This window comes from Equus przewalskii, chromosome 5 (assembly GCF_037783145.1).
Source record: "Equus przewalskii isolate Varuska chromosome 5, EquPr2, whole genome shotgun sequence".
Taxonomy (NCBI): domain Eukaryota; kingdom Metazoa; phylum Chordata; class Mammalia; order Perissodactyla; family Equidae; genus Equus; species Equus przewalskii.
In genome coordinates, this window is record NC_091835.1 from 79156458 (window position 1) to 79172546 (window position 16089).

General features: G+C 37.4%; 1 protein-coding gene across 3 annotated transcripts in view; it reads right to left on the reverse strand.

The window, feature by feature from the left end:
* Nucleotides 1-265: 265 nt before the first annotated feature.
* The window catches only part of TAFA2 (TAFA chemokine like family member 2), a 417594-nt gene continuing 401770 nt past the window's right edge, over nt 266-16089 (reverse strand). For all 3 annotated transcript variants that reach the window (XM_008528145.2, XM_070621919.1, XM_070621918.1), the window contains one exon: nt 266-2373. In XM_008528145.2, coding sequence (XP_008526367.1) covers nt 2362-2373 — 12 coding nt within the window. In that variant the 3' untranslated portion in view covers nt 266-2361. The remainder of the gene's footprint in view (nt 2374-16089) is intronic.

The window sequence follows — 16089 nt, forward strand, 5'->3', positions numbered from 1 at the left end:
ATGCCAGTTGTGCTCATAGCCAAGATGTGCGCAAGTAGCACAAGTGTAAATATATCTATTTCAATTGTTGCCTAGCAAAGAAGTAAATCAAATATTGGAACCTTGTGTAAATGGCAAGATTTGCCATGGAGTTTTATTAAAAGAAGATTGAAGAATGTATGTCAGCTTCCCCACGAATTCAGCAGTTTTCCTGGATAGTAACTAAAGTGCTTTTAAAATTAAACCCTGGAAAACAGATTCCCCAAATGTAACTCATGAAAGAAAGTCCATTTTATATCCCAATTTTATTCACCTTTTCTGAATAGTCACAACATTAATCTACTGGGGATAATCTAGTTAGTATATTTGAAATTCCATTTATTTTTTCTATTGATATGCATGTATTACACTTGTATATAATACAGAATTTCCAGTGTTGTTTTAAAGGATATCATTTAAAAAATGAGAAGCATGATCTATAATTTCAAACAAACCTAAGACAAATTCATAATTTCCAAAACAATATAGTTTTCCACTTTGTTCCAAAGAAATTGATATTATAATTGATGCAGAAACTTCAGCACAACTGTTTTTAAGTTCATACAGTCGAAATCATTGCAAAATCCACTCAGAGCCATCTAATTTTATGCCTAATAAATGCATAAAATGAAGGGAAGATGTCATGTCATTCCATGGACTTGTGGGGAATATAGTTTAGTTCGACGTCAAAAGTATACTTTATAAATTTAATTTTTAACAAATTTTACACTTTTATTTGTTCTGCCCAGAAAAGATTCTGGGTAATGTATTGGTCTTCGAAAGTTGTTACCAGCTTACAGACAGAAGCTCTTCAGGGTATGTCAGCCTCCATCATGCAATCAACATATACCTAATTGACCAAGTCAGTGAGTTTTAAAAAGACAACAGATGTCTACACTTTCTCTAACATAATGGAACTTCTAATAGGACAGTTTCTGAAGTTATCTTCTCGTTAGTCTAAGATGAGTAAAACACAGAAATCTCTCTCTTTACACGCCCTCAAACTATATGTTACACGATATTATTACAGAATGGCTATGCAATTGCCATTCTTCTCTCCCTCCACAAACAAAACAAAATGTAGTATAAAATTATACATTCTGTAATAACTTAGAAAAAAAAGTAGATACATGTTTAAGGCCTTTAAATATTTATAAGACTTTCCTGTAGAACTGAAAACCACAAATGTTAAAATGACTACAAAAATGTGGACAAAAACTGACCTAAGAAATTCTTTGAATGGGACAACTATAAGCAAATATTTATAAATTTCAGACCAAGAATAATGAACACTCTATCAACAGACTGAACAAACATATAAGCATTCAAACAGTCATTGAGATCGAGCAAGAGATGGTCTTTTAAAATGAGATAAAAAGGACAGTTAAAAGAAAATACTAGAAGAAATCTAAGTGAATAACTTTTTCAGGTTAAGAAGTCAGAAACCCACATGCATCCCTGGCAATTTTTGGAAACTGAAGGCAACCCAAAGACTTGACTGCTCAGTGCTGATTTCTGTGAAGGGAAAAAGTAAACAGAAAAATGAAAGAAAAAGCCCACTTTGAAAGAAAGAGTGCTCTAGAGGTACAAAATAGTATATAATGAAAATGGCAATTCAGTTCTAACTACTACCTATGTAACTGACAGAGAGCTGCAGTGGTGTTTTAGCCTTGGGGAAACATGTCAGCTTGTCTATACATTCTTATATGATTGATGTATTCAGGTAACTATTACTTGCCAACAATAATTATTATCAATGGTATATATTTCCATTCCTTTAACAAAAGCAACTTGAAGATGTTAAAACATGTAGGCTTTCAGAGCTCCAAGATTAGGTACAAATAAAATTCTCAGTCTACACCATGCCAGAGGAGAAGTTTGCAAAGGAAATGTCACTAAGCCGTGTGCAGTCCCACTAGCCAAGGAACACAGGACCCAGGAACACGCCCATGACAGAAGGCCAGGGCACTTTGGAGATTTTCAGAAACAAGAAAAGCAGTCACATCTGGAGCCAAGAGCCCAAAACGTGAGCGTCTCTGACATCTTCCATAAACACCAATCAGACAGCAACTTCAAACTCTTTTAGCAAATGCAGTTTTACAAGTTGAACACAGTTCAAATCTGATGAAATCTTCATGACGTAGAAGTTCATGTCTGACTTTTTAAAAGTCTTGATTTTCAGAAGGGGCTGATTATGAGCCATGAAATCCCTTGGAAACAACAGACTCTGGTGTGCCTCTTCGGAGTGGTATAAAAATCTTCCTTCAAGATCACCTCAGGAGTTGAGTTCCTGTGCATATGCACAACGTAATCAGCCTCGAGGATCACTTGGTTTATCCTTGGTTAATGGGTGACCTATAAAGGAAGAAGAAAATATAACCATTTCATATCATAGCTATAATCTTTAAACTCCAAACACAATTTGGCATTAGGATAACTCAAAATGCTGACATTTGCTATATCTCACAAATTACTGAATTTTAAAGAATATCATAATCAGGTGTTTTCATCTTATTAACATATATCAATTTTTTTCTCTTTACAATATTTTTGAATCCACTTGCCTAACTAGCCAAATGACTCCAACACTGCCCAGGAAGATCTTAACCAGTGATGCTACCCGTCCAGACCCAAGGAATGATTCTGGAATCCCTGTTCTTTGCACAGCCATGATGAACATAACCCAGAGATCATAAACACATCATGCCAGGCCTCAGTGAAGAAAAGGCTTTGCTTGCAGGAATGCAATCAGACCACATCTTCACAAAAGCCCTTGGGAATTGACTCCATAAAATCCATTCTTGAAATAGTTTAAAAATTTAGTGAATATTTGACTCAATTATATTTCAGAAGAATTATTCCTAAGAACAAAAAATATTTGGGGAGGAAAACAAGGATAATACAATGTATTACCAAATCTTAAAGATGCCCAAAATTTCTCATAAAATTGATTAGAGCATTATTATTAATACTATCATAAATATTAAGGCAGATTTACACTGGATTTTCATACCTACTCAAGTCCAAAGAATGTTTGTGCACAGGAAAAAGAATGACACACAGATAGCTGGCATACTTGGTATATATATATATACCGCTATATGCAGACATGTGGAGGACAGATAAGAGAGAAAGACAGATTTCTGCTATGTCAATGAATTTCTAGTTATACGCTAACATCATGGTTCTTAGAGTTGCCTTACAGTTCTTTTCCAGCTATGGTTATTACAAAAGGTGAATTTTAAAAATTATTGTGGATACTAAGTTTTTATTCCATTAAATCATGTAGTTACTTGTTCTTTCATCAAACATTTACAAAAAGGCTGCTTTTTGTTGGCTTTGTTTTGTCTGTTGTTGTTTGATGAACTATGAAAAAAAGAAACATTAACCAAAATAATAAAGCCAGCTCAAGGCTTTGCCACAGCTAGTCTCAAATTATACTACAAAAGGAAGATGTAAAATTCAAAAATGCATTTTCTGCACGGAAGCAACCACCTCATTTGTGTCTCTGGTCAGCTATCCTTCCCAAAGAAAGAGACTCTGCTGTCTATTTGAAGCATCTTTCTCCCACGCACAGAGGAACTTTGGAAGGAATTGAACTGAGGATGGAAGAATGCAAACACAGGAAGGGCCTGCTGACTGCTCGAGATTCTGGGAGCAGTGGGTATCTTGGCATGGCAGCAATGTCCTTATCAACCTGTCTGCTGTTCAATGGTCAGACTTCACACAAGCTCTGTGAACGGCTCCCAGTTTGAGCGTCGGTGTAAGAAGAACATAAGGGGGAAAGGCAAATATTTCTATAAATGTTAAGTCACAGATTGCTAAGGGAGATAGCTGATCATTGTGAAAAATGCAGGAACTTTATTTTATGATAAACTTTCTTGATAAACATTGATTTAACACAATCTTTGACTTCCATTGGCTGAAAAAGATCCACCTGCCTTTCCTGAAAATTCTTCTTACTAGGAAAAAAGTATGAAGCATCAAATGGGACCATATTTCCAAAACTAGTGCTTGAAATGACAGAAAAGAGAGACATTGAGAGAGAACAAATGGTTGAGCCTCACTCAGCAGGCATTCAGCCTAGGCCACTGGAGGGACATGGCGCAATGACTCCGGGAAAGCAAGTGGCGTGTCCTCTTGAGTCATATGAAGCCCAGGTCCTAAGTAACCTGTTGGAGGGAATAGTGGCTGCATTCTTGTATCTTCATTCCAAGCTAGGTATTTCCATGCCAGTTTGTGTAAAGCTGAGGAATAATTCTCTCAACTATTTATATATTAAAGCTTTGTTTTCAAATAATTTTAAAAGTAGACATCCAAATTGACAGTGCAATACCAAAGGCTTATGTACCTAGAACAAATTTTTTCTCCATCTCAGTAGAGAAAACATATACGTATTCACATAAACAATAAAAACATTTTAATATAATTATACAATCCATATCCTCAGGAATATCATAAACGTACATTTACCAGACTAAGTTTCTATTTATAAGCTAAAATAATTGCTAGAAAACCAAAACTTAAACATGGCTAAAAGAAGTAATTGTCTAAATAAGCATGGATTGAAATGCAATTAAAATGACTTTTTCTCCAATTTTACACAATATTCTAGTTTATTAATCTTAAAAATATCCTAGCACATTTTATGAGGTGAAGAGTAGGGCATAAGTTATTTCTAAAGTCAGATGAAAGTGGACAAATTATTTTAGATTTGATTTTTGTAAATTACCTGATCTGATCGGGGGCCACAGTGGTTCGGCATGTAAAGTTCTGGATTTAGGTCAAGGTGGGAGTAATACTGCTCACACTGGATGGGTCATGCAATCTCTGGGACCCTCAGTTCTCCCACATGGGAAATGGGGATAATCCTGTCCTGTTGGCCTCACAGCATCACCGTGAGGATCAAATATTACAGTGTCTATGAAAACACTGAGCTTCGTCAACTCTGAAGGACTATAAAAATAAAAGTTTTAGGGCTTTTTTTAAATGTATAAATCTTAACAAGAGAGCCACTAAAAGTAGAACAAAAGGATCACACTAATATTCAGTCAAGTTAGAGGATTACGCTTAAGGAATTCACACAAAGACTAAGGAATCACTTGCCCTTTTCAATGAAGTATAAATATGAATCTGTATCAGCACACCGCCCCCCCCCCGACAACCTCCAGGTTTGTACCAAATGAAAGGGCAAAACCAAAGACTTAAAAATACATCGATGATGACGCTGAATACAGTACATTATAACTAATTTTAGTCCTCTAATATATAAGATCCAAGTAACATTTTAAAATAAAATTGTCTAAAACGTAATATAAAAAAACAACCTTTTATGATTTGTATGCACATTAAATAAGGCCAAGTGACTCCAGCTTAAATCCTGGCATGCTGGTAGGGGGAAAAGAAATGCCATTTTGCCCTTTGTCGACTATAAACTGGAACTTCCCAACAAGCAAAAGTTGCTTAAGCAATATTTACACAAGCCAACATTTAAAAATTTTGCTCTCATTTAAAAATAATCTTTAATACACCAAATTAAACACTGCTTTAATTTTAGAACTTGAATATTACTCTCTTTTCACTTAAGCCGTATCTTTTCAAAGACGCCAAATAGTAAAAGTTTTACCTTCTAAGATGGATTTTTCAGCAAGTTTTCAGTAACTAAAAGCAGGAGTTTGCAATAAAACCAATTTTACAGGATAGGAAATAGCATTTGCTACCATGAATGCACTGTCTTCTGGTTCTGAGGGCAACAGATATAAAATACTACGTGAGGGAGAGAAATGGTCCTACAATTATGGTTCTGCCTTGAGCTTCATACGCAATAATCACTGTCTCAGTAAATTTGACTTTCCAAAGCTGTTATCATGTAAATTTTATTTGTGTGTGTGTTGCACACCAGTCAATTCGGTTCATGAAACTACTGGGCTGTTGAACACAAGCAAAATGTAATAATCATAATAATGATAATAATAATAAAAGTTTTTCTAGTCTCCAGCACAAAGCCATCTTGGTAACAATCCACCAGGATGAAGACGCTAACCTGCTAACATTCAACAAAAAGCGCTAATTCTTTAAGATGAGAGCATCCTTTATTTCTCCCAGTCCAACAAATCTATTATAGGACCCTGATTAGATTTCTCAAAAATTTATGCTAAAATCATGTCTTTTAAGTCTGTCCGCCAAATTAAATTGAGAAAATAAAACCAGGTAAATGACATATATAACATAGTTAAATTAAGTGAAGTCAACTACTTTATACACTTCTCATTTTGTATTTTAGCATTATGAAAATCCTCTGCCTATCTTCAAGTTAACATAAATTGGGCTCAAAAGGAAGGAAATGCAAGAATCTATTCTGTCCCCAAGTGTAAAAGGTGCTTTTATAAAGTTCTTAAAATCGTTATCTTCGTAGAGTCTATAATTTCTCTTCTCCCTCTTCAAGTCATGCTGACGGGGTTATCAGTGGGAGACAATATATTATGGTGAGAAGAATAATGACAAATAGTGTGGGCTCTGTAGGCAGACTTCCTGGGTTCAAATCTCTGCCTTATCACTTCCTACCACTGTGGGGTTGGATGAATTATTTAAACCCCCTGAGCCTTAGTGTCCCCCGTGTAATATGAGAATGGTCTTATTATCAGCTTCCATATGTTTCCTATTGTGATTAAATCAGATAATCCTTGCAAAGCATCTGTCCGGGAAGATGCTTTTTAAATTTTAGCGTGTGATAGCAATAGTAATTCCCAAACAAGACACAAAAGGGGATACACAGGATATCTACTGGAGGGGGCATTACTGCTTATTTCTCTACTTACTACTTCTATTGACTTACTCAAAGGTAATTTCCTGTCTTATAATAACTGATTTTGCAACTGTTTCTTTCCATATTCTTTTTTTTTTGGTGAGGAAGATTGGTCCTGAGCTAACATCTGTTGCCAGTCTTCCTCTTTTTGCTTAGAGAAGATTGGCCCTGAGCTAATATCTGTGCCAATCTCCCTCTGTTTTATGTGGGATGCTGCCACAGCATGGCTTGACGAGCGGTGCTAGGTCCTCGCCCAAGATCTGAACCTGCAAACCCCAGGCCACAGAGGCAGAGCGCACAAACTTAACCACTACACCACCAGCCTGGTCCCTCTTTTCATATTCTTGTTAATCACAAAAATCATATCTCAAGAATGGAGCACCAGTGGCTCAGCCAACTTTGGGAGAGAGGTTGTCTTTTCAGACGAGGTGATAGGGAGTAGTGGTTTAAAAGGATGGACCCTGCAGTCAGGCTGCCTAGCAGATTCAAGGCTCAGTGCTGCTGCTGACTCAGTGTGTGACCTTGAGGAAAGCAGGCACAATGTCAGTACCTAGACCACAGGCTGTATGAGCTGAGGAGCAGATAAGTAAGAGTCCAGTGCTTCGAACAGTGTCAGAAACATCATGAACCCCATGCAAGCGGTAACTATGGTTATTCAGATATGTGCACATTTCTAGGCATCTGGATGCGTTGAATTCCTAGGTTTTGCCCCTGATTATTTCCGAGCATACATTACTTCACATAATCTTCATAGTCTTCACAGGCACATAATTCTGTCCCTTTTAATTCTTTGTCTTTCTAATGGACCAGCCGCCATCAGACTTTGCATGCAGAACAAATATTTAGGAAAGTAGCACCATACTTTAACCATCTAGGCTTGAAAAATAAATGTGGTATAAATATGCCAAAACAAAATGTAGATTGGTAAATTTCCTTATTCATTACTGATGGTTCCTCTGATGTTGTTTTTGAGTTCCATTCTCTATCCCAGATTATTTTTTTGAATCTCAGTTGTTCAGTTGGCCGGTACGCATAAATTTGCAAAGTCACTGCCAAGTTTCCAGAGCATCAAAGTGAATCTTATATCATATTAGCTTAATTCACAAAACAGCATATTCTCTTCTCCAGCGTGGTCATTAAAATCTCGTGATGAGGAGCTACTGAACAATGTTTATATTCTCGTGAATATAAAATGAGTCACACACGATAGAAGAGACAATGCATTATGAACACGACAAACCAATTTCTTTTTTTACAAAAAGAGTTAAATTTTCACTAAAATACCCAGTTATTATAGAAACATTTATTTTTGGACTGATAAATATTCTTTATTTAGACAATCGGAAGGCAAGGAAGCTGAGGCAATATTTCCGAAAGGAGGTGGCAGGTTTAAATGCAGCCCCTGGCCGCTCCTTATAATACACCTGCTTAAAAACATCACAAATGAGTGCCATTTCAAACTAACATCCTAATAAAGAAACTTAACTTATACAATAAAGGTAAAAGGAAGAATAGAATATCTTAATAATCTTAAATGCTGATTTGAGTGAACTTTTCCTTGCTTAGAATATAATTGCTGCTTCACTGCAAATGTACTTTTTTTAATGTAGCTCTTACAAGTACACGAATTAAGATCTTGCTTCCCTTTTTGTGTACTAAATGTGCAATTAAAACATCATTACTCAGCAGGAGCAGATTTTCTCATTTAAGCTAGAGAAAAGCTGCCATTGAGTTGGTCGTAACTGTACATGAATGCACTTGTCCTGTCTTAAAGTGCCTCCTACAATGACGTGTCACAAAATGAAAGACACCTGTCAGTCTGAGATAATCATGGAGGAGCAAGCTGCCCAGACAGCTCTAAGTCTAGATAAGCGCACTGACATAGGAAGCGCCTTCATCAACATACCCACCTACATAAAAATTTCAGCCTATTATTTTACTTTCATGGCAATGGAGGTGATTCCTCTAGCCCTGGAAACTGTTGGCTTTTCATACCCCAGTTTAATTTTTTCCTTCCTAAGAACGGCTGGTGATGGATTGTCCTGAATGTTTATTTTAACATTTGAGACACCTAAGCCCATCTGTTTCATACTTCGACTCAGGTCAACGTCTCCACTAAACGACCTTGTTATCTGTTTTACGAATTCCCAAAAAATTTAACAGCCTTGGGTGATTGGAAACATAGTCATTTCAAATGACAGAGCGTTTCTGTAGGTCATTGATTATATTTAGGCGTAACTCAGGGGGGCCCAGGGTGGAAGCAGAAAATGGCATGTGAGCTTCCTGGACTTCTAGAGAGAACCAAAGCACCAGCCATGACTGAGGAGAGGTGGCCTTATTCTGATCGAGTTTTATACCAGTGTTACTACCTGCTGGTTTTCGAACTTTGAACAAGTCACTTAAAAATCTCTGAATCTCCAGGGTTGGTATCTGCTAAGCGAGTCGGGTGGGACTCAGTGAGCTTCTAATTCCCTTCTATCCCCAAACTACTATGACTGTTATTAAGCACTAATTCCAACTAGGATAAAACTTCGTCCCGATTACCTAAATTCATCAGCGGTATAACCACTGCGTAGACTTCGTTTTTCTAAAAAGCCTACTCATTATATTAGAATGCAGAACTAGTGAGCTTTTACCACAAATACAACATCTGTCTATGGCTTTCAGCTTGCTGTGCTGCACAAATGAAGATCTCGACTGGAAATGAATCTTTTGAACAGATGGGCCTGCACTATTTCTTGGAAGTTTGAAAGCTGTACAGTGCGCCTGCCATGGACTCCTCTGTGTGACTCAGGAGAGCAGCTGACAGTTCGCATTGCCATCTACGCATATCCATCACTCAGAGCAGACTGACTGATTCTCTCTGAATGACGTTCACTGTTAGTAAAACAAAATATTCCCTGATCTCTCTTTGGGTTGTTAGTAAATTCCTTTGGGACATTAACAAAATTTAAGACTTTCCTTATCCTGCTCCTGGCCCCTTCCACACACACCTTCTGTTTATTCCAGGTGGAAAATGACCAAAACATTAAGATAATTTTGAAAGACAACAGCATAATGAGACTCAGTTATGTTCCTCCCAGAAAGACTAATTTTGAACGCTTTGACAAAACCTGAATAGATTTTTAAGATATTATTCTATATACCAGCATAGTTCACATAGTTTTAGAGACAGTTGAGATTTTGAACTCAATTGGAAGGTACTTTACTTGCTAAATTTGATATTAGGTTCATTTTTTTAGACTCATCTCTCATGGGTAAAGGAGTAATTTGAACTGATAGATTCTATCCACTTTCTATCATAAAGACTTACTTTAAAAGTTTAAGTCTGGTAAAGTATCACACTCCTCAAGAATTTCAGCCTCACTACATATAAAGGCTAGCAGAGCAAGCAGTAAAAATTGTGCTTAAAAGATGAATTTAACGTAAGTGGAGTTTTGGGAGAAGAAGGGCTGAGAGTTGGAAGAAAGTCACGTTAGTAGCCTGGAGATTACTAAGAAAGCAACATTTTCTCTTAGCTTCCTGGTTGGTTTGAGTTACAAATACAAATGGCTCTTAGTAACCACCTTTCCTTGAGACACCTGTCTGAAGGAAGAGTATGTTGCTGTCACTTTGAAAAGAACTTGGGGTGACTTATGGGAGGACAAAGCCAGTACCATGCCTGAAGTAGCACATGCTCTCTCTTCTCCATCCCTATCTTTTTCCATAAAAGAAAGTTTAGAGATGATCATTCCATATGTGGTAGATCTTTGAAAAAAAATTCCCTACCTGTAAGTTGCAAAACTAGAATCCGTTTTCTGAAGGACAGGGCAACATAGTCAGGGATGTTTAGTATGTGGGGTGCTTTGCTTTTTTTCCTTCTCCTTCCCAGACACATTCTTTTCTGGGTGTTTTGTTTTGTTTTTTTAATAATAGTTACCATTCAGTAGTCTCAAATTCCCAAAGTTGATCGAAATATGAATCTTTAACTGTAGTTATTGCTAAATGCTTCAATGCTGGTATGAGACAGCTGATTCAATTATGGGGCAATTTAAATACATAAAGAATGGACCATTAGGTAAGAACACAATCTTCATTTGGTTTATGGAGATTAAGTGAAAGCCTGATGGCTCAGTACTTTCCATGCTAATTTCCAAATTAATAGGCAGGCTGAACACTGACAGAGGTTCACTAATACACCCAGGGTTTTGAATTATCCATTTCCTGTTCTTGGGAAAACAATATGTCAACTGCAGGGCCATTGTAGGTGACAATGTTAGGTTCACCAATAATGACATATTGGCTATCTGTGGCCAATTTGTGGGCCTCATATCTGTTCAGAGAATGATGCTTCCCCTTTTTTATAAAAGATAATTCAACGCCTTTCTTTACTGACCAATGAGGAAATTCTTTGCCTTCTGATCCCTAAAGCTGGACCAAGCGCATCTTTCCGCCTGAAATCAGGGGCACCTGGAATGCTAATGGTAACTATAAGAAAGAGTAGGCTACAGTCAATCCTGTAACACCAAGTACACACCTGCTGCTCTGTGAGAAACAAACCGAGACGAGAGCTCATTTCTGGAGTTGTTTTGAATCTTTACTCCTCAACGAAACTTCTGTCCCTTCCTTAGAATCCGACCAACGCTAGGATTCGCCACACTAGTGCTCCAGCGTGGAGCCAGAATATTTTTTGAATGTGGAAAAATCAACAATTGTCATCAGGCACAGCAGAAACCTCTTTCTACTTCTCCATTCGAACTTGAAGAGTTTTACACGTTTACCTAAGGAACAAACACACGTGAGGTACTCCACTGCTCAAGAGATTATTACCGAGAGCAAACCTGGGAGAAAGGGAGCATTTCGACAAGTGTATAACTTCCTTCACCTCCATAAAGGCTCACAATGGGGACAGTTTTACCTCTCTCCTAGAGGATTATAAATTCTTAGAATGTTTTTTTATTTCAGAGAAGCACATACCCATAAAGGGCACCTAAAATAAACAGCTTTTACAAGAAATTGATACAAGGATAGTAAGCATTTCTTGTGAATATTTTGGGAATCATTCTGCACAAACTTAAGAAAAAAGTTCATTAAAATCGAGGGAGAAAGTACACAGAAATCAACAATCAATCATTTTAACATAAAAAGGTAAAAGAACTGTAGAAATAATATTATTTTAGTAATATTCAACTAGAATTAAAAGATTTATATTTGCAGTCTTAACCATTCATAGGCTTGTCTGAACCTCCATGTCTACAGTAATTTGCTGAAGCATGAACCTGAATTATACATACTTTAATGCTGATAAATGGGGCCAGTCATTTAACCAATGTACGAGTCCGGCCTCCATGGGTATTCCCTTCTCAAGCCAGCTTTGTTGTTCCCTACTCATCAATTGTGCAATCCTTACTAACAGTCTGAATGGGATCCATGACATTTTTCAGTTGTCATTTATGACATTTTATAGACGTAGACTTTTCAAAAGTTTTCTTTATAATCTCTCTTTCCCAAAGTACTCCAGAAAAATAAAATATGTCCTATTTGAGTTCCAAATATTTAAATAATTTAATATTTCAGAGTATAACATATTTATAATAATAATAATCATATGGAGGAGTCGCTAGGAATTTAGAATCAGATAACAGGGCCTTGGTAACATGAATCAAAAGTAAAGTAAAACATGTCTTACATAAATTTGAGAGCTCAGGATCATTAAAACCAATAGCAGAAAAACCCCTAATCATAATATAAAAAGATATTTCCCAATTTTGAAGAGAATTTTGTCTTTGAGCAATAAGAACAGACCGTTTTTCTATAACACTGCTAACCTTGGCCTCTCTGTACCTAACCAGAAAACCTAAGACTAAAATGATGGGCGGAGGAAGAGAAGAACTTTTGACTTCTGGTCACTGTAATTACTTGACTTTTTCCAGATACATCAGAGCCAACACAGTCATGAAGTGGAGCAGTGCCATGTCTTGCCATGGACACGTGTGACTGAAGACAAAGGATAAAGCTGGAGAAAATTTAGAGGAGCTTCATATCCTTTAGAAAAAGCAAAGAGCAGATGGAGAAATATAGCACTTAACACTTCCAGTCCGCCATTTTCTTCACATTGTCCAAAAACACGGAAAGTAAGTCTTTCGGAGAATGTTCCTCAATTTCATATAGCCCCACTGAATATTTTTAGAATGATAACATAAATTTTCTCATATGTTTTTATCTAATCAACTTCTAGACTCAGTCCTCTTTTTAATCTGTTCCCTACTGTCTGTCCCACTATCACTATCTTAACTGAGGCCTTTATTCCATCTGGTTTACAGAGTTGCAATAACCTCCTAATTTGTCTCCCTGGTTTGTTTTGTCCTTTGCAGGTCCTCCTCCTGTTTGCCACCTCCATCCTGAAAAGAAAAATCTATAATAGTGTCCTATTATGAAAAGAAATCTAAATTCTTGTGATGATATAGAAGGTCCTTCATAATTAGACCTCAACCCACCCAGCTTCAACTCTCCACCTTCCCACCCCCCCCCCCCCCAGAGACACACAGGCTCAACTCCCATCACACCTAACTACCAGATCCTCACAGAGCTTGGTTTGCCCATTTGTGTCTCCTTATCTCTGTGTACACTTTACTTTTGCCTGAAATACTCTTCTTTCAAACCTCAGGAGAAATGTTACCACTTATAATTCAGAAGCCTTTGTGATTCATTGAGTCAACACTTTGTCCATACTTCTAAGACATATCTCATATTATGATTATTTCCTATGCTGTTTATTTCTTCCACTAAATATTGAAAAAAAGGATATTAGCATACAATTTGTTTCCTCAGTGCTAAGCAGCATTCCAGGGACATAAACGATGCCAAATTTTTTATGAAAGGTTGAAATGATGGATGGGTGGGTGGATGGATGGATAAATGAACAAATTAATAAATGAATGAATTAAGGGGAAAGTGATAAGTAATTTTAGAAGAAGGAAAACAAGAGCTACTGCTAAGATTCTCTGTGAATAGCAAGGGGAATGATTAACTAACCCAAAAGGTCAGTTCCTTCCTTTTTTATTTTTTTAGGATTATTCCCATGAGTCTGTGGTTACAGAATTTGAAATTATAGATATGCACGGGTCCTGACATCAGCTTCACATTCGCACTGTGGATATTTAAATTTATTCTCATTTGGAAAAGGTCTGATTTTTAAAGCAAAATTAATTCATGAAAATAATAATGCAAGAAGATAATAGCAATCTGTGATGCTTTAATTGGTATTAGACTAACCACTGGGGATGTGGAAAATGTCCAAACAGATACATCAGGGTTGATTCTGCCATACTCATTACAGTTAATATTTCAGTTAGAAATTATCCTAATTTTTAAAAAAATGCACTTCTCCTCTCTTGTGTAATTTCCATACTGCTGCTTGACACTGTCAGGAAAATTTTCTCATGAAATATTTCGTGGTGACAATTATCGTACACCTAGGTATTACATGCTCACTTGATATCAGCTATGGCGGTGCAGATGAAATATCCTCAGATTCCCTATAACACAACAAAGTAAACAAATACCACAATGATTTATTCAGCACCCTCCCCCGGCAATATTGTGCGTGCAATCACACACACGCACGCACGCGCGCTCTCTCTCTATTTAAGTTCAGGATGCCTGATCTCTCCCTGCTTTATTCTCCAAAATGGAAGCTGGTATTTTGAAAGCCAAAGCGAAGTTAATTTTTGCTTAGCTAAATGCAGTCTGCTGCATTTTCTGGTCAGGACGAGAATGCCAAAGACAGCCGATCCGTCTGCTCCTCAGGGAAACATGGAACCCTCCTCACCTTCCTTGGCTTCCACCTCAAAGATCAGAATTGCTGGCATCTGGAGACTAATTAGCACACATCCATTTTCTCTTGAAACCCTCAGAATTATTCTGTGAGACAGTCTCTGTTTCCTATTTACTGTTATTAGTCCTTGTTACTATATTATCCCCATTTCCAGTTGAAGAAAGTGAAGTTCAGATAAATTAAATGAAGCTTCTCAGAGATGCATACAAGGAGTAAGTGACAGTCTAGGGACTGAGATTCCTATTTTGGGGGCTTCAAACCAGTGAAACAGGTCCTGCATATCCAGTTCTTCCATTCATTTGTTTGATTTAACATTGTGAGCACATACTAAGTGGCAGGCTCTGTCCTAGGAACGAAAAAAAGACAAAAACCCCTGCCCCTTGAAACTGACGATCTAGAGAGGCAAACGACAGACACAATAAGCAAAATTTTAAAGCATGTAAGGCCATGCCAAGAGAACAAGTCAAGAGGAAGAGAAGGATTTTTGAGGCAGGGATGTACAATTTTAGTTAGCAGAGACAGGAAAGACTTGCTGAAAAAGTGAGACTTTAGTGAAAGCCTAGAGAATAATAAAAGAGCCAATCAAGCTGATAGCTGAGGGAAGAGCATTTCAGGTGGAGAGAACAGCATGTGCAAATGATGTGAGACAAGAAAAATAAGCAGAGGAGCATGGTGGCAATGTAGTAAGTAAAGAGGACAGTAGTAGGAGATGAGTAAGTAAGGGGGACAGTGGCAGCAGATGAGTAAGGAAGAGAGTAGTACAGATGAGTAAATGAAAGTAGCAGGAGATGAGTAAGTAAGGGGGATAGTAGTAGGAGATGAGTAAGTAAGGGGGAAGAGTAGTAGGAGGTGAGTAAGTGAGATGGACTGTAGTAGTAGGAGATGAGTAAGTAAGGGGGATAGAAGTAGTAGAAGATGAGGTCACAGACATTTGCTCATTTGTTCATCTATTTCTTTGTTTATTCAACAAATGCAATTGTTGCCCCTATGTTACCTAGGATAGACAGTGGGCAAAAGCAGATATGGTCGTTCTCACTGGGGCACATAAAAAGAACTACATTAAAGTTCCCAGAAACACACATGGCTTCATACCCTCCTCCCTCCAAAAGCCCCATTCCTGGAAATTGCAAGTGGATAGAGCCTGAATGGACACGAAAGACCACAGCGACTTCTTTTTCTAAGCCCTGAAGCCACTGTGCTTTCTGTTTAGACAATGAAGGCTTGCAAAGGTTTAGGGCAGGAGAGGGGAGTGAGCAAGCGAGAGTGTGAGTATGAGTGTATGTGTGTATATGTGTGTGTATGGGAAAAGCAACCGATTTTTCCTGGCAAATGTTTTCATCTGACCGTGGCAAAGAATTCCTGAATGCATGACTTATATTCACTTATAATCCCACTAGACTGAGACATCCCCTAGTACAGAAAACCAGTCTAGAAGACGAAGGCCACACAT